The sequence below is a fragment of the Equus asinus genome, chromosome 20 (genome assembly GCF_041296235.1).
Source record: "Equus asinus isolate D_3611 breed Donkey chromosome 20, EquAss-T2T_v2, whole genome shotgun sequence".
In the NCBI taxonomy this organism is placed as follows: domain Eukaryota; kingdom Metazoa; phylum Chordata; class Mammalia; order Perissodactyla; family Equidae; genus Equus; species Equus asinus.
The window spans coordinates 75,928,827-75,955,985 of NC_091809.1; the positions used below are offsets into that span (position 1 = coordinate 75,928,827).

Below are 27,159 nucleotides of genomic sequence, written 5' to 3' on the forward strand. Positions count from 1 at the left end.
ACCATAAGCAAGGTTGCCAAGTAACACAGTTGACATATCGCCTTTGTCAGGTTTCTGGGAGAAGAGACGTAGAAAATCTTTTAAAGATAAAATACACCATGAATTATTCACACTGATATTTCCATTTATAATTCAGGACTGAAGAAATTATGCTTCACCTCATTAATCTTATATCTGTATTTCCTTTTTCCCATGCCAAAAATCACAGTCCCAGTGACACCAGCATAATTGCTCATTTGCTTTATCCCCTTATCCACATATAGCAGCCTCGGAATAACAGTACCAACACTGCCACTGACGAGATGATCACTGCAGTGGGTCAAGATTTTTTCCTTCAGTTCTTTTTGTCCTTAGGGTGTATACCACTGGCGATGCCTGGTTAAATGGCTGTATCTTAAACTCACTTAAAATAGTTCCTCTCTGTGTGGTTATGCTACTTCATGATAAACAGCCTCATTTGTTTAATTTTGCTTTCAATTTTAGGAATTGCTTTTCAAATTTAATTTCGTATTAATTGTATAATTCTAATTAATTGTATAATTATGTAAAACATTTATAAGATTCTGAAGTCACATCTATAAAACGAAGTATATTTAGAGAGGTCTAGTTTCTATTCCTGCCCATCCCCCAACCTTGTTCCTTTCATGGGTAAGCATTATCTTTAAAGTTAAGATTTTGGTTTATTTTCCCATTGAAAAAATAAGCAAATAAAATGTGCGTGTGTATTTTCTTCATCCCTTTTTCGTAGATGGACAGTAGTGTATTATATACACTTTTTTCTACTTTGCTTTATTCCACTTTAATATATCCTAGTGTCTCATTCCATGGCAGCATAGAGAGATATTCCTCATTGCTTTTTACAGTGGCAAATAACTCCAAATAACTTTAGATGCACCATAGTTTATTCAGCCAACACCCCCACTGATGGACATTTGGGTTGTTTCCAGTTCTGTACCATTACAAATGGCACTAATATTTTAAAAATAAACATTCCAGTGATCACAGTCACATTTGCTTTGCTTTACTCGCCCATCTGTCTGGTTTGACTCCAGATATGGAATTGAATTTTGATTCTTTTGAGCCTGCCAAAAGTCAAATGATGATTCCTTCTTTGATTTACTCCTGTTTTAGGCAACAAGATTGATCTGGCCGAAAGGAGAGAGGTCTCCCAGCAGAGAGCTGAAGAATTCTCAGAAGCTCAGGACATGTATTATCTGGAGACCTCAGCCAAGGAATCCGATAACGTGGAGAAACTCTTCCTTGACTTGGCGTGCCGCCTCATCAGTGAAGCCAGGCAGAACACACTTGTGAACAATGTATCCTCACCCTTACCAGGAGAAGGGAAAAGCATTAGCTATTTGACTTGTTGTAATTTCAACTAAAGGCTGAGGCAAAGAGAAACAAAAGGAATCAGCAGCTGCCCTGATGGGCCACGAATTGCTAGGGAGATGTGGCTATGACTGTGGTTCCCGCTCTCGGACCTTCTGACTCCTGTGGGCTCCTGAGCTTACAAAGCATGGCAGGCCAAGGGCCTTGTCCACAGGCCAGCATTAGCAGAACATATAATGGTTTCACCCTTTTGCAGTCTGGAGTCGGAGCAAGGAGAAAATTTGCACTAGGCGCTCCATGATCTGCAGAGCATGTCGCTTTTGTTTTTTTAAAAAAGCAAGTAAAAGCGCATTCCTGAGCACAGCCCAGGGGGAAATGTACTGTAGGGTTCCCTCCTGCACGTCAGTGGGTGCATGAAGGGACTGTTCTTTAGGGCTTCTGGGGGCCCTGGTTTTCTTGTCTACCAGACAAACCAAAACTGGGAAGGCCAAGTCCTGTCTCTGTGGTGCATATTGACGACCCCATGGAGATTTTCAAAAGTGTTATTTCTCTTGTCCACAGGCACTTTCAAGAACTTTGGGATGTAAAAATGAAATGAAACCTTTACCCATCACCAACAGTAACAGTCATTGTTTTAATAATATATCCAAGCTCCATGACTCCTTTTGGTGCTAATGATTCCACTCTATCACAGACCAAACATTTTAGTACATTGATGTCCTTAAATGTATTACATAGAAATAAAAAAAAAATAAGGGACGTCTATGAATCAGCACTCTTTCTCAAAGTCTCATTACTACCTTTTCTAGGGTGGGTGTGTTGGAAAAAAGAATACTTTCCTTTTATGTTCCCCTCTAAATCTCTACCACCTTCTTCTATTTTCTTATCTTTCCTGCCCTGTAAGTAAACAAAAAAGTTTGAAAAATGAAAAAACCCCAATGGTCTGATGATATTCCAATATAAAAGATTAGCTCTAAGACATTATGAGTAGTGTGAGGAAACAGACCAGATCTGACCAAAATACTGTGGATTAATGGACTGCAGTGCAGAGTTCAAGCAGAGCACAGTCCTTGGTAGCAGGTCGCACCTTTTACTTCCTGGTACTATCCATCTTGGACAGACCAAGGCTTAGGCTTTTGTAGATGTTTTTAGTATGATAAGTGAGAATAGCATCAGATAAAGTCTCACGAACCATTTTTGTATCTTCAATGATAACCTTAGAAAAATTCTGCTTGTGGAAGCAGGTTGAGTAGTCGTTTGTCACCTCCTTCTTGTAGTAACGTTACTCTCAGACTCATGACCATACATTCTTTCCTGTTTCTTTTTCTTTTTCTCTCTCTCTTTCCTGGTCTCCTCCTGCTTTCCTCCTAAACTCTCTCCCTTCCTTATATGCATGTGTTGCTGCAAATCTCCAATTCAGATGGAGATGTATATGCCTTTACGTAGCCAATTTTAAAACAGGACTCAAAATGGAAGACATGCTGCTGAATATGTGTTACTGTTTCTTCAGTGCCATACTTTGATACCTTCTAATTTGTTTACTGATATAAATGCAAATCGGGAAAATAATTAAACCTGTATGCTGTTCATGCTGTCAGATGTTTCTGTAGCTTGCTGCTTAGCATAACGGATGGATGAGAATTGAATTAGGAGATGATATGTAATTTCCCTGTTGCTGTAGATGGTGGCAGTCTCCACCCTGCTGTGTTGATCTTTGAAAGCTATTTAATTTTAAATAGTCATTTAGATAGTTATTTAAATAGTCACTAGTCATATAGAGACATGATCTTGATACAGCATTTCTAGCATTTCTCTAGCACATTTCAGAGTGACCAATCTCTTGCACCTGGGAATTATATGTATTGTTCAATGGACTGATACTTTAGGTTGGCCTCACTGTGTCTGTCCTGATCCTGTGGGTAAGGGAAAGATTTCCCAGAAGTTTGAATTGTTTTTATTTTGGAATCTATCTCTACAGGAGAGAAACATCGTTTTCATAAACACCAACCAAAATAATTTATAATCGTTGCCTTTCCCTCCCCTTCTTCCTCACTGAGCCAGCAACTAAAGGTATTCAGAAAACAAGTTGATCAAGGTGGGCAGAAGAACTTCTCTTTTTAAACTGTGAGGAAATGTCCTTAAGTTTGGATTTTTGTCCTAAATGAAAGATGATAAATCTAATGTTCCCAGCACATCATGGCCCAGCTTTGTCTCACAGCAGCAAGTGTGTTGAAAATAAAGTTGCTTTGTGAACATAGAGGATGGGACTTTGTTAGACTGGACAAATTTTGTCATAAAATAACAGCTTCTAGGACCACTCTTGCATTCTGAAATTCTTATTCCCAGGGCTCAGCCTTCTCTGTCTACTTTGGCCACTCTCAGAAGGGGATTAGAAGGCTCTGCCCCTGGCCCCTTTCTTCCCTGTTACTCCTCCCAGCCTTCCTGTAACTTATAGTCACCCCTCCATGGCCCATCAGTGGGGACACAGGATAATGTAGGGCTTGCTTTCTTTTTTTCCCCTTAGTTGTGCAAATTCCAGGTTAGGCCTTGTGGACACTTGTTCACTGTTGTATCTCAAGTTTGAGAACAATCCTTGACAATATCGTAGGTGCTTGATAAATGTTAGTTGAATAAACAACTTAGTGCCAAGAGGAGCTTTTCTGGTTAAAGAGAAATTTCTCAAACAGAACTTGAGAAAGGATACTAATGAAATGTGGTCATCTTAACCCAGGCCAGGACCGAAACTTGTTGGGCTTTCTACTAGTTCTTATTGTCATGGCAATATTTGCTAACGTGAGCCTTCTTAAATAAAAATGAATTCTCTTTTAGTGGTGGATGAAAAAGAGAGTTCCTTTCTCATAATTCAGTTTGACTTGATCTGACTCAAAGACTACCAGAATCCATGTCTGCTTCCATTTTTGGTATTATCTTTTTCTTCTTTTAATAAAGTTACTAAATATATGGTAATTTTTTTTCAATTTCCAATGAAAATACATCGTATTCATGGCAAGGAGTCGGGTTTGGGAGAATCTGTGAAATCATATAGCTTACTGATATTAATGATATTTTATTATGGCTTTGTGTAGACTGTAGCCTCAAAGGATTTTGTGCTTTCTCCTTTACCTATGCAAGGCTTTTTATTGCTTTCCTATACTTTTATTAGATCTATTGAATTCTATTAACATTTAATTTTGATTATACTGGGCCATTTGTCCATTCTGTGGATTACTTAGATTAGGCCATTGGCTTTTCTTTTTCCCTTTTTGTCATTTCGTGTTTGCATATCTTCCTGAGTAAAGTTGCAAGAAAATAACTAAAAATGAAAGTCGAAAGGATTGATTTGACAATATGTCAATTTCTGATTTAGAGTTTGGTATGGTGAAAAATACTGGCCAAAATAAGGTATTTGGATTAGGATTATTTATTTTAAGCAGTTTAGACTTGTTGGAGGGAGGAGGCAGAAGTGAACAGACGACTGGAGTCCTCTTCTTTCTTCTTCTGTCCATGAATGGATGCCTTTGGAGGACACCAGTGACTTCCAGTGTTAGAGCAATGATTTGCCTCATTTAACCTTTAAGCTATCCCATAATTCTTCCAGATCCAGCATCAAGTTTCAGTTAATGAATCATTCTGAATAAATACCAGTTGCAAGTGATTTTGAATTGGTCTTCTGACTAAAGTGAAAACTTGTTTTTTTATAAACCAAGCCACATGAATCAGGTATCACCTTATTATAATCAGAAAAAAACTTCATTTTTTTCCCACAACCAAACCAATGGCTTTAAAGATAGACATTTTCTATTTATTAATCCTGCAAAACTGTGTATCTCAGGTCATAAAGTACTTTAGGGATCACTGTCCTATTATTCTCTGAAAGAGCTCTTCTAGAGTTTGCCATTTCTTTTTTCTAGAATTTTTTTTTTTTTGACTGCAACTGGTTACTTACTTTCCATGACCAAGGTCCTGACAGGTGTGTTTTAATGCAACTATAATAATACTTTTGAGAGTTACCTTGAAAATTAAAAGCAGTGAAAAAACGTGTATCTCATGCTTCAGACAGAATGTACTCCACATAAGCAGTATGGTTGAACTCTAATTTTGGAATAAGAGAGGGATGTGTTTTCTTCTCTTTCTTCTTTTTGGATTTCATTTCTGGGACATGAGCCTACTCGTGTTTGGAAGGAAAGCTGCCTTCCTTACAGTCTTCACACTGGGTGTGAAGCATACTGAACTCAGAAATCATCATCCCTTCAAATAGCTAATTAATGTCGTAGTGTTAGAACGAGGGTGATGACGCTTCATCTCTTTTCCTCAGTCCATGATGTTGGCATGATAGTCATTTTTGAGAGCCATACTTTGAAACTAAAAACAAATTGAGGCATAACAAAGATGGTGAAGGAACTTAATTTAAGATGTTTGAAGAATATTTGAAGGATTATGGGACATTTAGCCTGGGGAAGAGAGAGGAATATAATTAGTGCATTAGAGTAAGACTCTGGTTCAAAGGGATGGAATGAGGCCCACTGAACAGAGGCCATAAGGCCACAGATTTGGGCTCCATGTCAGGGAGAACTTTTTCAAGAAGTTGATTCACCATGGAAGGGGCTGCCTTGGGTAATAGTCTCTGTCAATCAGAGGCTAGATAAGAACTCAGCAAAGATGATGTGCAGAGGATCCCAGCACTAATTGGGGGTTGGACCAGATGACCTGTTAACTTAAGATTCTGTGATGCAGTACTTTGCCTTTCATAATGTGTTCCATTAAATATCTATTGACTCACAGCTAATGACTTTTCTTTTTAAAGGCTTTGCCCTTCTGCCAAAAGTGCATGTCACCCTCCAGTGAGGAGGTTGGTTGTATTTCGTTAGGCCAAGAGACAGGCTTACCATTATGCCCTTGGCTGGGATGGCTTTGTCAGTTCATTCATTGGTGACCTGTTGAAAACACAAACTGGTTCTTGAGTTAAAAATAGAAAGTAGAAGGTACATGAAATCATGGAAATTATGTATTTATCACTTAACCAAACATAGGTCATGCTGAGTTTAGTGAATTATTGGTGTCTCTTCAGGGCTTCAATAGGCCTTTTTAGCAGAGCAGAATCTTCAGTGAAAGATCCCATTAATATACTGACTAAAGATTTGCACTTCCCATCAGAGATGGGCTAGCAGGTCACTGGCATACAGCAGTCCCCAAGATCTATTTTGGAAAAATCTAAAATGACATTTGTCTGATTCCCTTGAAAAAACGTGATCTGAGAATGATTTCAAAAGAACTGAGGCCAACTCACTTCATGTAGAAAGTGACAAGACACAAGTCTGTGATTTGAAAATCCGAGATAACTATAAGCAGCATTTGCTAACAAAGCCTGCGACCCAAATGATTCCACCTGCAAAATAACTTGTATCCTTGCCAGCTGATGGCTCTTCATTGGTCTTGCATCAATATGGTAAGAAATATACTTGAGATTGGGTAAGACTTTGAATCCTTTGGATAAGAGGTCAGAGCACAAAAGCTAGCCACTTCTTTTTCTTTAATTGACTTCCTGAGATGCATGAGTCAAAATTTTACTTTGCCACTGAGTAAAAGCAGAATTTTTGGAGATGTGTTCTAGTTCCTGATAGAATCCTTGGTGGGTGACTTTGACACTTTGATGTAGGGAGGTGTATGGCAGGGCCAACACTAGGCTGAGTATGAAGAGATCTAGTACTGCCACGAATTAGCTGTGACTTGATGCAAAGCACAATCTCTATAGCATCAGTTTCCTCATCTATGAGATAAACTTATATTACCTGTTAGGATTATTATGAAAATTAGATGAGATAAATTGAAAGTACAGTGCTTGGTAAACAGCACTCAAATATTAGTTCTTTTCTCCTTGATTAAGAGCAGACTTTGGATGGTCTAAGTATAGATCCTTAGGACAAAACAAAGAACCCTTCTTGACTTTGAAGAAAAGAGCTCCATTTCTGAAAAGGGCCTTAAAATGAAGTCACTTATTTTATGTATCCTTCTGCCGTTGGGCATTACTGTTACCCAATAGACTATTCACTTTCCATACTTCAGGAAAGCTATTCTCTCTCACTCTCTCTCCCAGTAGGCAATTCCAGGGTTGTAAACTCCTCATTATCAGGAAACTTAACCTTCTTACTGAAATACCTCACAGTGCAATTTAAACCTCTTTCTTCTTCATCCCATTCTCCATGGGAAGAAAAATTGGGGTTGATCCTATCTCCTTTTAAAGGGGCCATGTTTGCCATTTATTATTGCCCTTTTGCCTCATTTTGTTTTAATGACAGAAAAAGCTCATCAAAATTAACAATTATTCCCTTGGAGAATGTCAGGCTGAGTATTTATAAACTCTTAGCTTCTTATTGGTATCAGATTAAATCATAATCGTACTGTTGATTAACTCTTCAATTATACATGTATTTTTCTTCTTTAGTTGTAACATAATTGATAGCAAAGTCTGCTTCTGAAGAATTATTCTGGTTGTGTGGCTCTTGTTTCCTCCTCTTGGTAAAAATGGAGTCACAAATCCCTGTTTTGTCATCTGATTTTAGAATTTAATTTCATATATGACATTATTTGATGGACATAATTACCAACGCCCAAATTTAGCAGGATTTCTTTCCCTTTCTACTTGTGCACTAAGTTCTGAAATAAAAATCAGAGTACCAAATGCCTAATAAAGCAAAAATTCATGTACAGAATAACAAAAGATAAGATGCTGGGCCGTTTAGGATTTGTCACTAGTTGGTTGAATGGTGCACAGCTTTTTTTTAAGGTTACTCAGTTATGCCTAGATTAAATAACAATAGCAAAACTTGATAAGCCCTCTGAAAAACAGCTGCTAAACATATTGCTTTCTGGAATGTAATCTTTAGGAATAAATATTCTTGTCCTATACAATTGCAGAATGCTAGTGGAGCTTTCTTCTAAGCTATTTGATATTGATTGCCAATTGATTTATTTAAAAAAATATTTTGTTAATCCTCTTATCCCTTTAAGGCGTGTTGGGGCTTTCATGTCTCTGTTGTAGAAAATTTGAAATGACTGGAATGCTGGCTTCTAATTTCTGCTCATTGAAGTGTCCTCTAGACATACCAGATGTTTGGAGCTCCTTTGACGATATGTAAGGGAGCTACAGAGTGTATTTGAGCTAGTGTGTGAGTAAAGGTGCTGTTTTCAGCAAAATAACTCTGTTCAAAATTTTAGATAAGAAAGGGTTAAGAAGAGATTTTTGATAATCTAAAGGGAAAAAGTGTGCCCCATATATATTGTTGCACATACTTTAATGCATGACTTTTAGTATAGGGATGAAATAAAATGCAAAATACACAATTCTGGAGGTCTTCTCAGCAGCTAGTTAAAATATTTAGAGAAGCTGTTTTATGAAGACTTAGAGAATCCCTGATTTCCCTCCTTTTCCTATCTCTTTCCTTTAAAACGTGGATCTTTAACATACACGTAGTTTTAACAAACATATTAATCATATCTTATGAACTCAATTCTTAATATTTGGCTGTTGACTTTACGCATAGGCTCTCAGTAATATCTGAATACACCAGTATATAAAATCTAACCAGCAGCTTCAATACAAGCATAATACTTATTTTAAATGTTAATATACAGATATTAACAATACACTGTTGTGTCTTATGTGTTCATGTATTTTTTTTTCGCTTAATAAAAAGCCTGTTAGAAATATAAGCCCATGATGACCTGAGTGTAATTAGCTGAAAACATTCTGTAGAAAGACGATTGTATGAAAACTTCAATCAACATTTAAAAGAGGGGAGAAGAAACAGGAATCTGAACAAAATATTTTTAAAAGAAGTTGCATCTCTCTTTTTTAAATTAAGATATAATTCACACACCATACAGTTCACCTTTTTAAAGTGTACAATTCAGTGTCTTTTAGTATTTTCACAAAGTTGTGCAACCATCACCACTAACTCCAGAGCATTTTCATCCCCCAAAGAAACTCTGTACTCATTAGTAGTCACCCCACCTCCAACCCCGGCACCTGGCAACCACTAACTTACCCTCTGTCTCTATAGATTTGCCTATCCTGGACATTTCATATAAATAGAATGATACAATATGTGGTCTTTCCTGTCTGGCTTTTTTCACTTAGCATAATGTTTTCAAGTTTCATGTTGTAGCATGAATCAATATATTCTTTCTATGGCTAAATAATATTCCTTGTATGTATATACCACATTTTATTTGTCCATTCATCAGTTGATGGACATTTGGGTGGTTTCCACTTTTTGGCTATTATAAATAATGCTGCTATGAATATTTGTGTACACATTTTTTGTGTGGGTATATGTTTCCACATTTCTTAAAAGTAATTAGTCTAGCAAATCAAGTCATTTGTCTTTAAGAGAACTTCTTAAATCCTACTTAGAGGATGCAATTTATAATCTTACATCAACTGGTCAGTTAGGAGACCCCTGAATAATGGCTAACTCCCCAATATGTCCATAAAAATTTTTCATTGAGCCTATCATTTAGACATGATAATCAATTTCATGATCACTGCTTCAATCTTGTAGAAACTGAGTTGTCGTTACATAGAGAATTTTTAACGTCTTCTTCATCGTTTTAAAGGACAGCTACAAATCGTACTGGAGAGGAGTACTCATTCAGTTTTCTAGGATTCAAGGAAGGGACACTTTTAACATAAAATTTTCTTTATATGTTGACTGTCTTTTAAAGTTTGGATTTTCCTTCATGAGAAAAGATTGTCAAATCATCAAACCACCTGACTGTTTATTGTAGCTTAAGTTTTTATTAAGAAATAATTCATACTGAGAGTAAAAGTAAAAAGAATGTATTTTGTGTGAAAAGGATGAATGTATTAATAACTTTTTATTTGTACAGAATTTTTTAAAAAGATGAATGGAAATTGCTTTCCCATGTACTTGTATATAAATAAACATTTCCTGTTGCCCACATTTGGAGGATCATATGCTATCAAAGTGTGTAAAATGCAAATAAGTTTTAAGTACACTAATGTCCTTCAGCATGATGTGAAATGTGCTCTGGATTTGGGGATGGGGAGACCTTAGTTTGAATCTTGATTCTCTAACTGGCTGACCTTGGACAAGTCATTTAATATCTTGTTTGTACTATGGTTTTCTCCTCTGTAATATAAGGGGCTAGAATAATCTTTAAGGCCTCCTCCAATTATAACACTAAATACGAGTACTCTGTTATATTCAGGATGTAAAAATTATATTCTAATTATTTCCAATGGTGAGAAAAATGCTTTGTCCTATGATATATTGGAAGGAATGTCACAATGAGAATGAGGCGTCATAAATTTTAGTCCCAGCTCTAAGAAGCTGTGTGACTTTGAGTTAATCATTTAATTTCAAGGCTTAATTTTCCCAACTATAGAATATGGACACTAGATTAGATTTCTTTAGGGTCCATTCCAGCTAAAACATTATATGGTTCTATATTCTTTAGAGATATCACTCAAGATATTATTCATCATAATTAGGAATAAGACTACTTATTCATTACAAATAAGGCATTCATTCATTCACCCATTCACTTATTCACAATTTATTGAGCATATACTATAGAGCAAGTACAGGAATCTGCTTTTAGAGATCCCCAGCTCCACTGCAGGAGACATAGATTTGTACCTTTTCTTGAAATTCATCCCCACTCCAATCCTTGCCTCTCACCCTCGGCCTTGGGACATGCATTTAAGAGATGAATGTCTTGGATTAGGAGTGAGTACAGTGGGTTAGGGAGCACAGTGGAGTTAACAGGCTGACAAAGGGATCAAACCTATGACTTTAGACTCCCTGGCACAGTGTTCTTTAGTTATCTGAGCATAGGCAATCTGTAACCTTATTTGTCATTATCATTTAGCATTTGTAAGGTACTGGGCTTCGCAAAATCACTAATTTTATGTTGTTGTCCAATGACAGCTTCTCTGCAGTTGGTATGAGACTATTTTTGCTGTTTTAGCACTTTCATTAAAGGATATATTTGCAGAAATTTCTGTTCTGAATTTACACATACTGTGGTTTTGTGTTCTATTAATATTTATTTGAACCACATGAAATTGTGTTTTTGTAGGTCAAAACCAGTCAGATACTGGCAATTTCATATGATTCTAATATGAATTTGTTAAGTCATAAGCAGCAAAGACTAGGAGACAAATACCACTAGCTGGAGGAGAAACTTTGATTCTTAAGTGTTTTTATTCAATTTGCTTTTCTTTTTTGACACTAAGGGAATTTGCACAAGTTATTTCACCTTGCACATTGGTTTTTTCCATTAGTTAAACGGGATAAATTGCAAATGAATAGAATTTTTAAATGCTTATTCATGAACAAATCATTACAGATCACTGGAAGAAAAACATAAATGTGGTTTACTCCCCAAATATCTAAATGTTTAGATCACTGTGCTGCTCATTTGGGCAATGCAATGCTTCAGATACACAATTCCTTGGCAAATTGCGAATCAGTGTTTTGAAAAACTTTGTGGATCACTATCATTAGTTGACTCAATTATTGCACGTCTGCTAACTGGCAGACTATACCTGATATATGCTTTCTGTATACCCCAAACACATCTGCAGCTGAGAGATGAAACCTGGGCTATGTTTAAACCACAATTATGTGCTTGTACTTTTGGCCAGGTGCTCACCTCTGAATATTTCAGGAACTGAAATACCTTATTTCCATCACTTGCAGGAAACCACACATTATCTATCCTACCTTAATTTTCATACCTGGAATTTATTCAGGCTTCCCAGAGAATAGTTGTATTTTCACATCTAGATAAAAATAAGCTCGAAGAAACAGGCTAGTCTTTGATCTTAGAGTTTAAACCACAAGAACTAACAACTGTATATAGGGCCTAACATTCTGCAAAGTTTATCGATGCTCATATTCACATTTAATCCTCGTTGGAACCTTGTGAAGTGCTTTCAGCAGCTGGAGTAGAAAGTACACCCGTTTTGTAGGAAGACAAAGATTAAGACCCTGCTGTGAGCATGAAAAGCATTCTAGGCAAAAGGAACAAAGAATACAAAGGCTTTAGGCCAAAGTGTCTGTACTACTTTGGGCAAGTGAGTTAACTTCTTTTTATCTCACTTTACTCATTATAAAATGCGAATCCCAATGCTGGCCTTCATTTATTTATGAAACACCTACTATGTGCCAAGCAGTGTCCTAGTCACTAAAACTATAGCAGTGAAAAAAATCAAAACTTTCTACCCCTGCCATAGAGGAGTAGAAAATACATAGTAATGTCAGGTGGTGATAATTACTGTGGAGAAAATAAATCAGGGCAAGGGAGAGAAGCAGCAATGGTGGAGTGTCGATGTTTCAGGCAAGGTGGTCAAGGGAAGGCCTCACTGATAATGTGTCATTTGAAAACAGATCTGAAGGAGGTGTGAGAGGGAATGGTGTACACATCTTGGTGAAAAGTGTTCTAGGCAGAGGGAACAGAATATACAAAGGCCTTAAGGCAAAAGGATTCCAGCTAAACAAAACAAATGAGTGAGGGGCAAAGGGTAGAGGAGGTTTGAGGGGCGTGGCGGCATAGATCATAGCAAGGAGGCCCTTGCAAAGACTTTGGTTTTTACTGAGTGAGAGGGCTGCCCTTAGAGGGTTTTGAGTAGTGATCTGACTTATTTTAACAGGATTACTCTGCTGCTGTGTGGAGGGGAGACTAAGAAAGGGCACAGGGGAGAAGCAGGGAGACCATTTAGGGGATGGCTGCTATGATCCAGGTGAATGAAGGTGACTTGGGCCATAAGATAGGTGTGCAGATTGTGGGAAGTGCTCATATTCTGGCTATATTTTATTTAACGTTAAAAAATTGAGATATAATTGACATATAACATTATATTAGCTTCAAGATCTGAACCCTGGGCCACTAAAGCAGGGCATGGGAAGTTAATCACTACACCACTGGGCCAGCCCCTCATGGTCAATCTTGTTTCTGCTATATTCCCACTTATTTTCTCCATTCTGTTTTAATTTGAAGCAAGGCCCACATGTCACTTAGTTTTGTCTAGCAATATTTTAGTATGTATCATTAAAAGATAAGAGTTTTAAGAACAACATCATGATCAAAGCTAAAAAGTTTTAAATAATGTAATATTCTTAAACACGGATTCTGTATATATTTTAAGGATAGAACCTCCAGGTCTTGCTCATGGTTTATATGTAGAGAAAGAGGAGTCGAGGATGACCATGAAGTTTTTGGCTTAAACAACTGGTAGTGTTATATTGACATTTGTTCACATGGAAAACACTGTAGAAGGAGTAGTTATGGTGGGTAGGGTGAACCAGGAATTTGGTTTAGGACCTGTCGAGTTTGAGATATCCACTGGATTTTCAAATAGAGATAGTGAGCTGGCAGTTGTATGTATATATGTGTGTGTGTGTGTGTGTGTGTGTGTGTCTGAAATTTGGGAACAGATCAGGCTGGAGATAGAGATTTTGGAGTCAATAGCGTAGAGATAATCTTGAAAGTCATGAAACTGTTTGGCATCACCAAGGAAGTGAGCATAAGTGGAGAAGAGGCCTGAGGACTGGACCCTGGGGCATTCCAACATTTAGTCAGGGATAAAACCAGCAGTGAAGACAGAACACATGACCAGTGAAATAGTAAGAAAACAAAGAGTGGTGATCTGTAAGCCTAGTGAAGGAAGTATTTCAAAGACGCTGTGATTCAACTGTGTCAGATGCTGGTAATCAATTAAGAAAGACGAGGACTAAGAGATAACCACAGATTTAGGAATATGAAGATCATTGGTGATGTTGAAAGAGTTCTTTTATTGGAGTGATGGGGATGAAAGAATGCCTTGCATGGGTTTAGGAAAATTAGAAGAGAGTAAATGGATGGTGGTTATAGAATAAACTCTTTTAAGGAGTTTTTGCTAATAAGGGGTATTGAGAGGAATGTGAGGCCAAAAAAGAGTTTGGTTTTTTTTTTTTTTTTTTTAAAGCAGTACATGTCAGTGCTGATAGGAATAATCATGGAGTGATTCATGATACAGGAGAGAGGAAGACAATATCTGGAGTGGTTTTCCTGAGTGCACAAGGGGAAGGATTGACTTTACATATCCCAAGACACTTCATATAAATGAGCAGGAGGGAATGCAGGGTCTATGGGCACGTAGGTGATTGAAGAGTGAGATAGGGAATGTGAGAGAATATGAGATAATATATTCGGGGGCCTAACAAATAGAAGGCATACAAATGTTAGTTCTCTTTGGACTTTTTTTTTTGGAGTTAATGCTAACAACCTGGAGCCACAGACAGCTGTTTTTACTAATCAATGGGTCGTTGAGAGCAGAATTATTTGGCTTTAGAAAATTGTGCAAGGCAAAATGTGGGTGGAATATGGATACATGTGGCATATTGGATAGGATTATTTGGCTGTATATAATTTAAAAAAATAAAGAAAACAAGACAGGGTTTCTTTTCCTCATGTGAAAGCAGTCTAGAGGTTGGGAGCCTGGGACTAGCATTGTGGTCCTGTGATGTTGTCAGTGGCTAGTAGTGTGGTCTCATGATGTCCTCAGTGACCTGGGCTATCTCTTACTTTGGCCTCTTTTTTCAAGACAACTTATTGTCCAAGTAGGCTGCTAGAGCCCAAGCCATCATGTCCCAGTCCCAGGAGCAGAAAGAAAGGAGAAAGAAGGAGGGAGGAAGAAGGGCCTGACCCCTTCATTATAAGGGGACTTGGAAGTTCCACACAACATTTGCATTTCTATCTCTCTGGCTGGAACTTGGCCTGCAAGAAAGATTAGAAAATATAGTATTTCAACAGGGCATATTGCTCCCCTGATTAAAATATGGATTTTATTGCAAAGGAGGAAGCAGAGAATAGATATTAGGGTAGGCTTTAGCATTTGTGGGAAGAACATGACTTTATAAACAAAAGACCTATGTTTGAACTCTAGCTCTATCATATACTGGTTGTGACCTTGAACAAGTTATTTTATCTGTTTCAGTTTTCTCTTCTCTAAAACTGAGCTAATACAACCTACTACACAGTGCTATTCTGAGGATTAAATGAAATAGCACAAGTAAAGTGCCATAGTGTGTGGCATATATTAGGCTCACAACAATTGGTAATACTATGTATATGAAATAAAAAATTAGTCACCTAGCAGGCCACTGAGAGATGGTGTCTTAGTTTTCTCAGGCTGCTATAACAAGATACCATAGTCTGGGTGCCTGACAATCACCAGAAATTTTTTCCTCACAGTTCTGCAGGATGGGAAGTCCGAGATCAAGGTGCTTATAGATTCAATGTCTAGTTAGAACCTGCTTCCTGGTTCATAGATGGCGTCTTTTTGCTGTGTCCTTACAGAGCAGAAGGAGTGAGGGAGCTCTCTGTGACCTCTTTTACAAGGGCACTAATCCCATTCATGAGGACTTTGCCCTCATGACCTAATCACCTCCCAAAGGCCCCACCTCCAAATACCATCACATGGGGATTAGATTTCAATATACAAATTTTGTGGGGACACAACATTCAGTCTACAGTAGATGGTGTCTAGTTAATTGGGGTGATTTGCAACTCAGAGTTACAGGTTTACTATCTGAGTAACCATATCCACTTCTCCTTTGTTATATAAGAAAGCAAAACCCCAAGATCAAGGAGAGTTGTAATACATTGTCAATGGCATTTATTAACTCCAGTTAACTGAAGCATGTTCACTCAACTTGTTCAAATTAATATTTGTTCAAATTCTCTTAATCAATCCCTTCATCTGGCACCAGCCAAACTGCAACCACGAGACAAGCAATCTTGTTAAGGCCTGCTGAAATATGGCTGTTTTACCAAACACACGTAACTTAAGTTTAGATCTTCAAAGAGTGGGAAAATGTTTCTCCAGCCACCGCTGATTTTTAGCTCTCTGTTCTAGCTATCTTAGGTAATACCTATTTTCATGATGCTTTTGGTTGGTTGATTTTGTAATTACTGGAGTCATAATCAATAGCCACTGTATACAGCACCTGGATCTGATTATAGGCGCTGTTGTGTCTACTGACCCAGGCCCTGAGCCCTTGTAGTTACTGGAGACAAAATGAAAAAGCCACTGGTCAGCCCTGGGGTTTGCAGTGTCATGAGTTATCATTTCCCACTCAAGGCAGGCAAGGGATGGACAAACAGTTGGCTCTTGGCAGAGCTAGTGCCTCTAGTTAGTCAGCAGAAAATGATTCAGGCAGTGAAGGAGCTGTGAGGAAGGGAGGCAGGCCAAGCTGTCATACAATTCAGCTTGGCAGCTAAAGGGAACTGCAGGGAATAGACTGAATTTTATTAGGGAAAAGGCAAGATTTTTTTTTTTAAAGATTTTATTTTTTTCCTTTTTCTCCCAAAGCCCCCCAGTACATAGTTGTATATTCTTCGTTGTGGGTCCTTCTAGTTGTGGCATGTGGGACGCTGCCTCAGCGTGGTTTGATGAGCAGTGCCATGTCCGTGCCCAGGATTCGAACCAACGAAAGACTGGACCGCCTGCAGCGGAGCGCGTGAACTTAACCACTCGGCCACGGGGCCAGCCCCAAAGGCAAGATTTTTACAGGTGAGATTATTTCTCTCCCTTAGAGATAATTTTCTCTTATTACATCACAAATTACTTTAGACTGAAAGTGCAAGTGATGGATCAGACAAAAACACTACAGAATACTTAACCTAGGCTTGACCTTAAATTATTTAAGTAGTTTCAGCCATTGGTCAACAAGAAGGAAGGTGTCTCACAGGGAAATGTCTAGCCTGAGAGATGGGGGCTCATGCAGCATTCCCCTAAGCCTCATGAGAGGCAGTGCAGTATATATTGGAAAAGGCAGAGCTTTGGCTCTGCCACTAATTAGTGATATGGACTTGGCCTTGCATGAGTTGCTTGACCTCTGTAAACTCAGTTTTAGAGTTTACAGGGATGATTATCTTCCTCAGTCTTCACAGATTGCTTGTAAGGAGTAAGTAACAAAGTATGTAAAATACCTAAGAGGACTGGCACAGAGAGAGGTGCTCCACATGTCAGTGCCATTTACTTCCCTCATCACAATGTACATACTTACATTCTTTTCAATTATTTGAAAAACATTTTTTTTTTTTGAGGAAGATTAGCCCTGAGCTAACCTTTGCCAACTCTCCTCTTTTTGCTGAGGAAGACTGTCACTGAGCTAACATCTGTGCCCATCTTCCTCTATGTTATGTGGGACGCCTGCCACTGCATGGCCTGACAAGTGGTGCATAGGTCCACACCTGGGATCTGAACCAGTGAACCCCAGGCTGCCGAAGCAGAATGTGTGAACTTAACCACTATGCCACTGGGCCGGCCCCTAAAAAACATTTTAATATAAACTAAAACATGAATGCAGAAAAACAAATGTATCATTTAAGAAACTATTATAAAGACCTTTATATTTGAGTCAAAAAATATAATTTTGCCAACCATCCCTGAATCTCCTTTCCTTCTCAAAGAAACTGCTATTTTGACTTTCATAGTAATCAATGAAGTGACACACCCAAGTGTGCATCTCAAGGCACTAGAGTTTAGTCTTGCCCATTTACAAAAAAATTTCATGTGACTTTTACACTATTTACAGGTTCCTTCTCCATCTCTTTCCTTTTCTTACAATCGTCTATTGAAGAACATGGGCTATTTGACATGCAGTTTTCCATAGTCTACTTTGCTGACTTCATTTTTATGATGCAGGTCCACATTTCTTTTCTCAATTGTATATTTTGCAAATTGACAGTGAGATACAGAGGCATAAATAGACTCAGTTTCAATCCTTTTGGCAAGATTAAAGAAAGTGATATATTCTTTCATTAGGAAGTATATAATATCTTCTTGTCCCTTTTTGGAATGTTAGCAGCCATCGATGCTCAGTGAGTACATTCATTATTCATTGAGGTTTACAAAATGGTGATATTTCATTTCTATCAATTATGAAATGTATTAGTTGGAGTATTTTTATAAGGAGAACTTCCCCTCATCTATTTTATTATCCAATGGTACAGTTCATATAAGAAAAGATAAATGTTTAATTCTTTCCCTTTGTTTTTATCAGTTTTCAAGACAATGAATTGATTCTCTTCCTCGTTTGAAGGTGACTAATTTTTACCATGTCATTATGAACTCATAAAAGATATACATGTATATGTCTCTGTGTGTCTGTATCTCTGTGAATATGCATTTTTTATATATTTTTTAAATACCATATACTGTGATCTATACTTTTGCCACTGTTTTTTGTGTAGCATTCTAGCAATATTCGACACATATAAAATCATTTATACATGTTGATGGATATTTGTTTCACTATTTTGCTATTGCAAACAATGCTGTATGAAATAGCTTTCTTTTACATTTCCTTATATATATATTTTTAGGATAACTTCCTAGAAGTGGAATTGTTGCTTTTAAAAGGGCACATGGATTTAAAATTTTCATAGGTAATGCCAAATTGTCTTCCATAGAATTCATACCAATTATGTTGCCATCAAAAATATATCAGTGAGGGGCTGGCCCCGAGGCCGAGTGGTTAAGTTTGTACCTCCGCTGTGGCAGCCCAGGGTTCGCTGGTTTGGATCCTGGGCACGGACATGGCACCGCTCATCAGGCCATGTTGAGGTGGCGTCCCACATGCCACAACTAGAAGGACCTGAAACTAAGATATACGACTGTATACTGGGGGGATTTGCGGAGATAAAGCAGGGAAAAAAAAAAAAAGATTGGCAACAGTTGTTAGCTCAGGTGCCAATCTTTAAAAAAAAATATATTAGTGATAAGGCATCTTTTCAAAAAATGCTTTGGGCTGCAAGGGGGACACAGGGGGTCAGAAAAGGATCGAATTTTAATAGAGGGAGAAAGCTAGGGAAAGGCCTTGGTGGAGGTGAGGAATTGGGATTGGGTAAAGGTATTGTGACCACAGAGCAGATGCCAATTCAAACTGGTATCCAAGGTGGAAGCAAAAAGAAAATTCTGGTACTGGCAGGTGTGGTGGTGTGGAAAGAACACTGAATTTAATGGCAGGAACCATGTTCACAGTCATTATCTTATTTAATTCTCACATTAGCTTTGCGAAGTATTATTTCTGTCTTACAGATAAAGTAAAGGCTAAGGAGATAATGTCTATTTCACAGGATTGTATGAGGGTTAAATGATATAACATATACATTATCTATTACAGTGTGAACTTCTTGAGGGCAGTTATCTTAAAACTAGCACAGGGCCAGGTACATTCCGGAACTCAATAAATAATTTTTTGAATATTCTAATAAATGATAGAAGCTAACACAGGGTGTGCCACACAACTATGTGCCCAAGAAATGGTTATCAACCCTTTAAAGATCAGCAACTAAAAGAAAAGTCTGGTTGGCCACAACACCACATAAGATTCTGGTACCTATGCATAATCAGTCATCTAATAGGTATAGATATGACTTTCAGAACTGATAATTATAGATATAGATTTATAATAAATATAGATTTTCAAAGAAAATCTATAAAAATAATGCTGATGTAGAAAACTAAGCATCTCAAACTTTTCCTTTAGATAAATTTAGCAGTCTATATTTTATGTTTTCCTTAGGAAAATAAAAAACAGCAGTTTACATATATTTTACTCATTAAATGGTAGCAATCTCAGTGAATTATGGCTGGAATAGGTTTTGAAATTTATATATAGGGGCTGGCCCCGTGGCTGAGTGGTTAAGTTCACGCGCTCTGCTGCAGGCGGCCCAGTGTTTCGTTGGTTCGAATCCTGGGCGCGGACATGGCACTGCTCATCACACCACGCTGAGGCAGCGTCCCACAGGACCCACAACGAAGAATATACAACTATGTCCTGGGGGGCTTTGGGGAGAAAAAGGAAAAAATAAAATCTTTAAAAACAAACAAACAAAATTTATATATAAACATTTACTTCACCATTTCCTTTCAAAAATGATCTAAGGCATTTTTATAATAAAGGGCACTTATACCACAATATTAATGTAAAAAAAATTGAAATAAAATTCAGATCACTTAAAAGGAGGGAGGGAACCATAAGGACCAATACAGTGGCTATAACCAAACATCATATTTGGCTTGGGAGTCCTTATAAGGAAAAGGATAAACAGTCCCTAACACAGTTCTTGTTATTAAAAAATAACTAACCATATCAATTTTAATGAGACAGGTTTTTTCCCCTGATATTAAATTCTAAATAAAACATTTTGTGGGACCTTAGGTAGAAGATCTAGTGATGATTTCAATATGAACTTTAAAGAACAAATGCTAACTAGATAACCTTTATAGTTCCCATCAGCTCTTTTCCCAATCTCAAGTTTCCATAGTGTCTATCTTTCTGTTTAATTATTCCATCATCAGAGCCAAGTACACAGAAAATACTTGATGTTTGATGTATGAATTTTTGAATTAAAAGAAATGTTGTTTCTTGTCTTTATTTAACATTTAACAATAAAGGAGGCAGAATGGGGTAATAGAGCCCTGGATTATGAGTTAGGGTACCTCACTTATAAACCTCAACCATATGTTATGTGAATGTGATCTATGGCAAGACTTAGCATCTCTGGGTCTCAGTTTTCACATTTATGAGGTTTAGACCAGTGCTTTTTACAGCTTGGCTTTACATTAGTACCACCTAAAGAGTTTCAAAAATGATTGATGTGTGGGATTACCCCCACAAATTCTGATAAATTTGCTTTGGCTTGAGACCCAGGTATCACTATGGTTTTAAAAGGTCCAAGGTGATCTAAATGAGCAGCTCCTGGATGAGAACCACTGATTTAGAGGATTTCCTAGGTCCCCTCCAGGTGGAAAGTGCTAAAAATTGATGAGATTCAATATTTAGGAATTAATGACTGTTTTAACAGGCTAATAAAGGTAGTTGCAACTTTGGGGGTGGATCTTTATCATCTAAAAAGAGTAAAAATCCTGGGATATTTATTATTCAATGATAATTCATGGCATGTCATATATTGTGATATACTCACAAATATTATTCAGCCATAAAAGATGAAGAAAATGCTCAGGGGACAATCTTAACCCAGGTTTCATTGTCATGTGGGACATGGGGGACAGAAGATAAAGACCAGGACTAGCTTATGGTAAGGAATTTAATAGGATTAGGAAGTGCCCATTAAGGTGGGACCTTGGAAGTCCTCAGTGTCAGATACAAACCCTCAGTAGCGGTGGAAGAAAACAGTCCCTAAGAAGTTATAAACTGTCCCATTTATAGTTTAGCAACCCAAATTCACCTCATTTGGTAGATCTAAAAACCCTCAAACTGTGAACTCAGTTTTGGTGGTTTTAGATTGGTAGTGCTGCCAGACGCTTGGCAGAAGCCAAGAGAAATCCTCCCCAGAAAACAAACACTTTCCTGGGCCTCAAAGAATTCTCGTAAATAATTTTCCAAAGAAAACAAGCAGCTCTGGCTAAACTAAGCCCACAAGGAAACATGGCACCATGAGTGAGAACCAGCAGAAAAAAAATACAACAATAGGGACCTATCAAGACTTGACTTACTGGAACTGTCAAACAATATAAAACAGCTATGCTTACTGTGTTAAAGCAGCACCAGACAAACTGGAAAATGTCTGCAGGAAACAGAAAACTTGGAGATGTGATACAGCAAATTTGAAAAGAAACCCCACCAAATCTAGCTTTCAGAAATGAAAAATATAATTTTTGAAATAAAAACTCAATGGATAGGTAGAAAAGTACATTAGACACAGCTGAAGAGGTAAAAAAAATCATACTGAATCCAGCACAAACAGATATAAAGATGGAAAAACATCAAGGAAAGGTAAGAGACATGGAAGATGGAGTGACAATGTCTAACACGTTTAATTAGAATTCTAGAAGGGGAGGAGGGGGAGAATAGAGGCAATATTTGAAAAGATTATGGCTGAGAGTTTTTCAGAATTGATAAAAGGTGCTTATCCACAGATTCAGTAAACTTAGTGAATCTTGAGAAGAATAATAAAAAGAACTCCATATCTCAACACATCATTAGTAGAACTGAGCAACACTAAAGACAAAGAGAACAAAACTATCCAGAAAAAAATACCAGATTACTTTCAAAGAAAAGGCAGTTAGGGAGACAGCTGACTTCCCAACAGCAACCAGAACTAGGGACAGATGAATGGCACTGTGAGTGGGAAGAAAATAATTCCTAACTTAGAATTCTATAGCCAGAGGAAATATCTTTCAAGATTGAGGGTGAAATAAAGACATTTCCAAACAAATACATAAATAAGCAAGCAAGCAAATAAACAAAAACTGAGTTTTCCACCAAGAGAATCTCAACAAAAGAAATTCTGAAGGATATAATTCAGGCCAAAGGAAAGTGATAGAGGGTCTTGGATACAAGATAAATTGAAGAGCAAAGCAAATGGCAAATATGTGGGTAAATCTAAAAAACACAAAAACAAAAAGCAAAAGTAAAAAATGGACTGTAGAAACAGTGGGGTTAAAAACAGAGAATCAAAATTTATGACAAATGTAATTCAAGAGAAGGGTAGAGGGATAAAAAATATTTAAGGTCTTTGGAAAAGGATTATAAGTACTGATTAGCTTTATACTTTGATAAACTAAGCAGGTATGTTGCAATTCCTAGGGTAAAAACAAAAAGAAACAGCATTTAACTTCCAAACTAGGGCAAAGAAAAACAGGAATTTTAAAAAGTAATCAACAGAAAAAGAAATAAAGGAGAAGAAAGGAAACATTGACTAGGAAGGATAAATAGGAAGTATGAAATATGATAAACCCAAATATATGTGTATTTTAATTATTACATTAATTTTTTTAAAAGATTTTATTTTTTCCCTTTTTCTCCCCAAAGCCCCTGGGTACATAGTTGTGTATTTTTTTGTTGTGGGTCCTTCTAGTTTTGGCATGTGGGTGCTGCCTCAGCATGGCTTGATGAGTGGCGCCACATCCGTGCCCAGGATCCGAACCAGTGAAACCCTGGGCTGCTGAAGTGGAGTGTACGAACTTGACCACTCGGCCATGGGGCTGGCCCCTACATTAATTGTTAATGGACTAAATGTTCTCGTTAGAGGAAAAATATTGTCAAACTGGACAACAAAACAAAACCCAACTAAATGAGGATTATAAGGAGCACATCTAAGACACAAAGATAGAGACAGACTGAAAAAGAAATTAAGAACAAACCCTCTTGCAAATACTAACCAAAATAAAGTTAATATAGTACAGTAATTAGATTTTAGGACAAAAAGCATTAATAGTGATGAAACAGGACTTTCATAATGAAGTTTTCGGTCCATCAGGAAGATATGACAAGATTGAATTTGTATCTAATAATATAGCCTCAAAATAAAATAAAAGTTGACATAACTAAAAGGAGAAATATACACATCCACAATCATCCGAGGGACATTTTAAAATCCCTCTTTCAATAAGTGATAGAACAGAGGGAAAATCAGTATAGATACAGACAATTTGAACATGGTTAACATATCTAATACACAAACATAAAATTCTGTGCCTAATAACTGCAGAATACATGTTCTTTTCAAGCCCACATGGAACATTTACAAAAACTGACTATAGATTGGGCCACAAAACAACTCTCAGCAAATTTCAAAGGATTGAGATAATACAGAATAAGTTTTCTGACCACAATGTAGTTTAGGTAAAAATCACTCACAAAGAGATGGCTAGAAAAAATCTATGTTTGGAAATCAAGAAACACATTTGTAAAAAACCCATGGGTCAAAGAAACCACATGGAAATTAGAGAACATTTTAACCTGAACGATAAGAAAAACACTAACGTACAAGTTTGGTCTCAGGAGAAAGTCTAGGTAGAAGATAGACTTTGGATTAAACAGTTTATGGGTAGCAACTGTAGATAAGTGGATGAATTCAACCAAACAGTACACATAGAAGGGCCAATTAATAGAACACTAAGAGGCACCATCCTTTAAAAGGCCAGCAAATAAGGAGGCGGTCAGGACAATAAGGGGAGATGATCAGACAGTACCTCTGAGACCAGAGTAAGCAAGAACCCAGCCCTCGGCCCCCATGCTGCAGGTAGATTTGTGCTTTAGATTGCCTTCTTCAAGATTGTCTAAATCCTCCTCTAGTTCCTGGGGCAAAGCAAGGCACCCTGAGCCTGGATTTGGTCCCACGTGGGGTCTAGTCGCCAGAAGTGCCTCTCTTGAAATTTTCTAGGTCACGTTTTGGTGCCTAGGACAGGTGCCATCTCTCCCCTTTGAGGCACTCTCCTACTCTCTAACCCATGATTGGGGTGGATCAAATTGGTCTGCCAGAATGGTGTTTCATGCTTTTAGGTAACTCTCATATTACATACAAGATGAATTCAGGGTTCTGGGTCACCAAATCTCACCATTGACCTGGGGATTGTGTTGTGTGTGTGGGGCTGTGCATTAGCTCTCACTGGTCTGTGTTCCAACTGTGGTGCTGCCTCTGGTGTAGACCCCCATGCTTGTGAGGGTGCTGGCATTGTTCTTTACCCTGTTCACCTCCCACCACTGGCACCAGGGAGATAACCCTACCCACCTCTGCAGGTTCTGCACCTTGTGTCAGGCCAGGCCCACTTCATCTGAGACCTTTTAAAACTGTGCTCCACAAAGCCAACGGCCCTTCCAATCAATGTCCTCTCGTTTCCAATGATAGTGACATTGTGCTCTCCAGGTTTGGACTTAAGTTATACTGATGAAGAAATGGACATTCCTCGCACAAATGAAAATGCTCTTCTTGCTCCACGCATGGGCCTCTTGCCTGTTTTTCCCCGGTGTTGCCAAAAGATCACGGTCTAGGAATGCAGTAATTACAGCCTAAAAAGTTCAGAAGACATGGTTGGACTATGTGTTCTATGTTTATGCTAAAAAAGTCCAAATGGAAAACATAATATGACCAGAAAATAAATTTGTTATTTACATTTTCCTGCATACTCTGGGTAAGACTTGCATTTCTGGTAATCACCAATGAAGCACAGTAACCTTTGAGTCACTGGAAGCCAGTACTCACAGTGGCACAATAGACACAGAATCATCATAATGATGTAACCAGCATTAAATAAATGGAAACTGTAGAGGCCAAGGTCTGTATAGTTCACTACAAACAGGTTCAAAAGAGTCATGGCATTGTGAATACTAACAGCATTACTACTCTTTTATCACAGTGGGAGATATGAATTTAGCCAGGAATGGCACATTTGACAATAAAGAACCTGAAGGGACTATTTCCTAGGGCAGAGGAGGAAATGGTGCCCATATCCTACAAAGAATCTATATGTGCACTGATTGGGCAATAAATACACACCTTCTCTCTACCCATTGTTCTAAATCTTCATTGACAAGTCATTTTATCTTACTTGGGCCCATGAATTTTGTAATACATTTTTAAATCAAATTGTTTATATAGACAATGGTCCTGTAAAAAATATTTGCCCTGTGGGCAGCCATGAGCAAAGCAGGGCAGAACTATGAGAAACCAGAAACCATGAGAATAGTACCTTGGAAGTGATCAAATAAATACAGAATGACAGATCCATTGGATTGAGGGGTAGAAAACCACTGACACTACAGCCACTGGAGGTAGGGGAGAGAGAACAGATTGCAGCAAGGTAAATAGTGAATGGTATAAAAGTTGACAGCGACAATTTTTTAAAGGAGCTTGGCTATGAACAAGAGTAGCTAGAAGGAAGGTAGCAAGGAACATTACACGGACCATCAAAAAGAATGAATGTAGTTGACTCAAATCATAGAAAAAATAAAAATTCTTGAGTATACAGTGATGGAAAGGGAAACTTATTCAACACCACTGGTAGGTAACTTGCTCTTTACTCATAAAAAGTAGAACAAAGCACCCCCACAATGGAGAGCTCTTATGGGTAACATCTTAACCAAACAATTTAATTTAGCATACTAATAGTGGAACAACTTGACATTGTGTCTCCTAATGTGATACAATATGAAGTACACAACATACCTATGAAATATCTCTGCCCAAACCCTAAATCTTATCAAGTCTTTAGACCTTATTAACAGGAAATACTGGGGAATAGAAACAGGTACTGATATTATAAATAAAGAAATACACAAATCTAAAATGTGGGACATTCTATAAAACAATGGTCTGATTTTTTTCATAAAGTCAATGTGGCAGAGAATAAGAGGTGAAGTTCTAGAAAAAGAGACAAGAGATATAACCAAACACCATGGATAAAACTTAATGAAATCCTGGTTAAACAACATTAACAACAATTATAAGACAATTTATGGACAAGTAGAAAATAATCTGAATATGGACTGAATATTAGATGATATTGGAGAACTACTGTTATTTTTCGGTGTGATAGTGATATTGCAATTATATAGAAGAAAGTCACTATTTTAAGGAAATTTATGTTGAAGTATTTATGGGTGAAACGTCCTATCTGCAGCTTACCTTCAAATGGTTCAGCAAAAACAACTATACATATCTGTACAGACACACTGAAAGTACACACACACATACAGAAAAGGCAAAATGTTAAAAATGATTGGAGCTAGGTGGCATGTACAGATGCTATCCCATTTGACTATTCTTTCCACTTGTCTGTGTGTAAATTTTCAAAATAAAAAATTGGGGAACACCCATTAGATTGGCAAAAACATCCAAAACCAAGAGCGACAAATGTTGGAGAGGTTGTGGAAAAAAAGGAACCCTCATACACTGTTGGTGGGAATGCAAACTGGTACAGCCACTATGGAAAACAGTATGGAGATTTCTCAAAAAGCTAAAAATAGAAATACCCTGTGACCCAGCCATCCCATTACTGGGTAT

At 37.6% G+C, this 27,159-nt stretch overlaps 1 protein-coding gene across 3 annotated transcripts in view; it reads left to right on the top strand.

Moving 5' to 3' along the window:
- Positions 1 to 4,303, top strand: part of RAB30 (RAB30, member RAS oncogene family) — an 81,974-nt gene extending 77,671 nt beyond the window's left edge. For all 3 annotated transcript variants that reach the window (XM_014840239.3, XM_044751708.2, XM_070490567.1), the window contains one exon: positions 1,132 to 4,303. In XM_014840239.3, the coding sequence (XP_014695725.1) occupies positions 1,132 to 1,382 (251 nt within the window). In that variant the 3' untranslated portion in view covers positions 1,383 to 4,303. The remainder of the gene's footprint in view (positions 1 to 1,131) is intronic.
- The last annotated feature ends 22,856 nt before the right edge of the window (positions 4,304 to 27,159 follow it).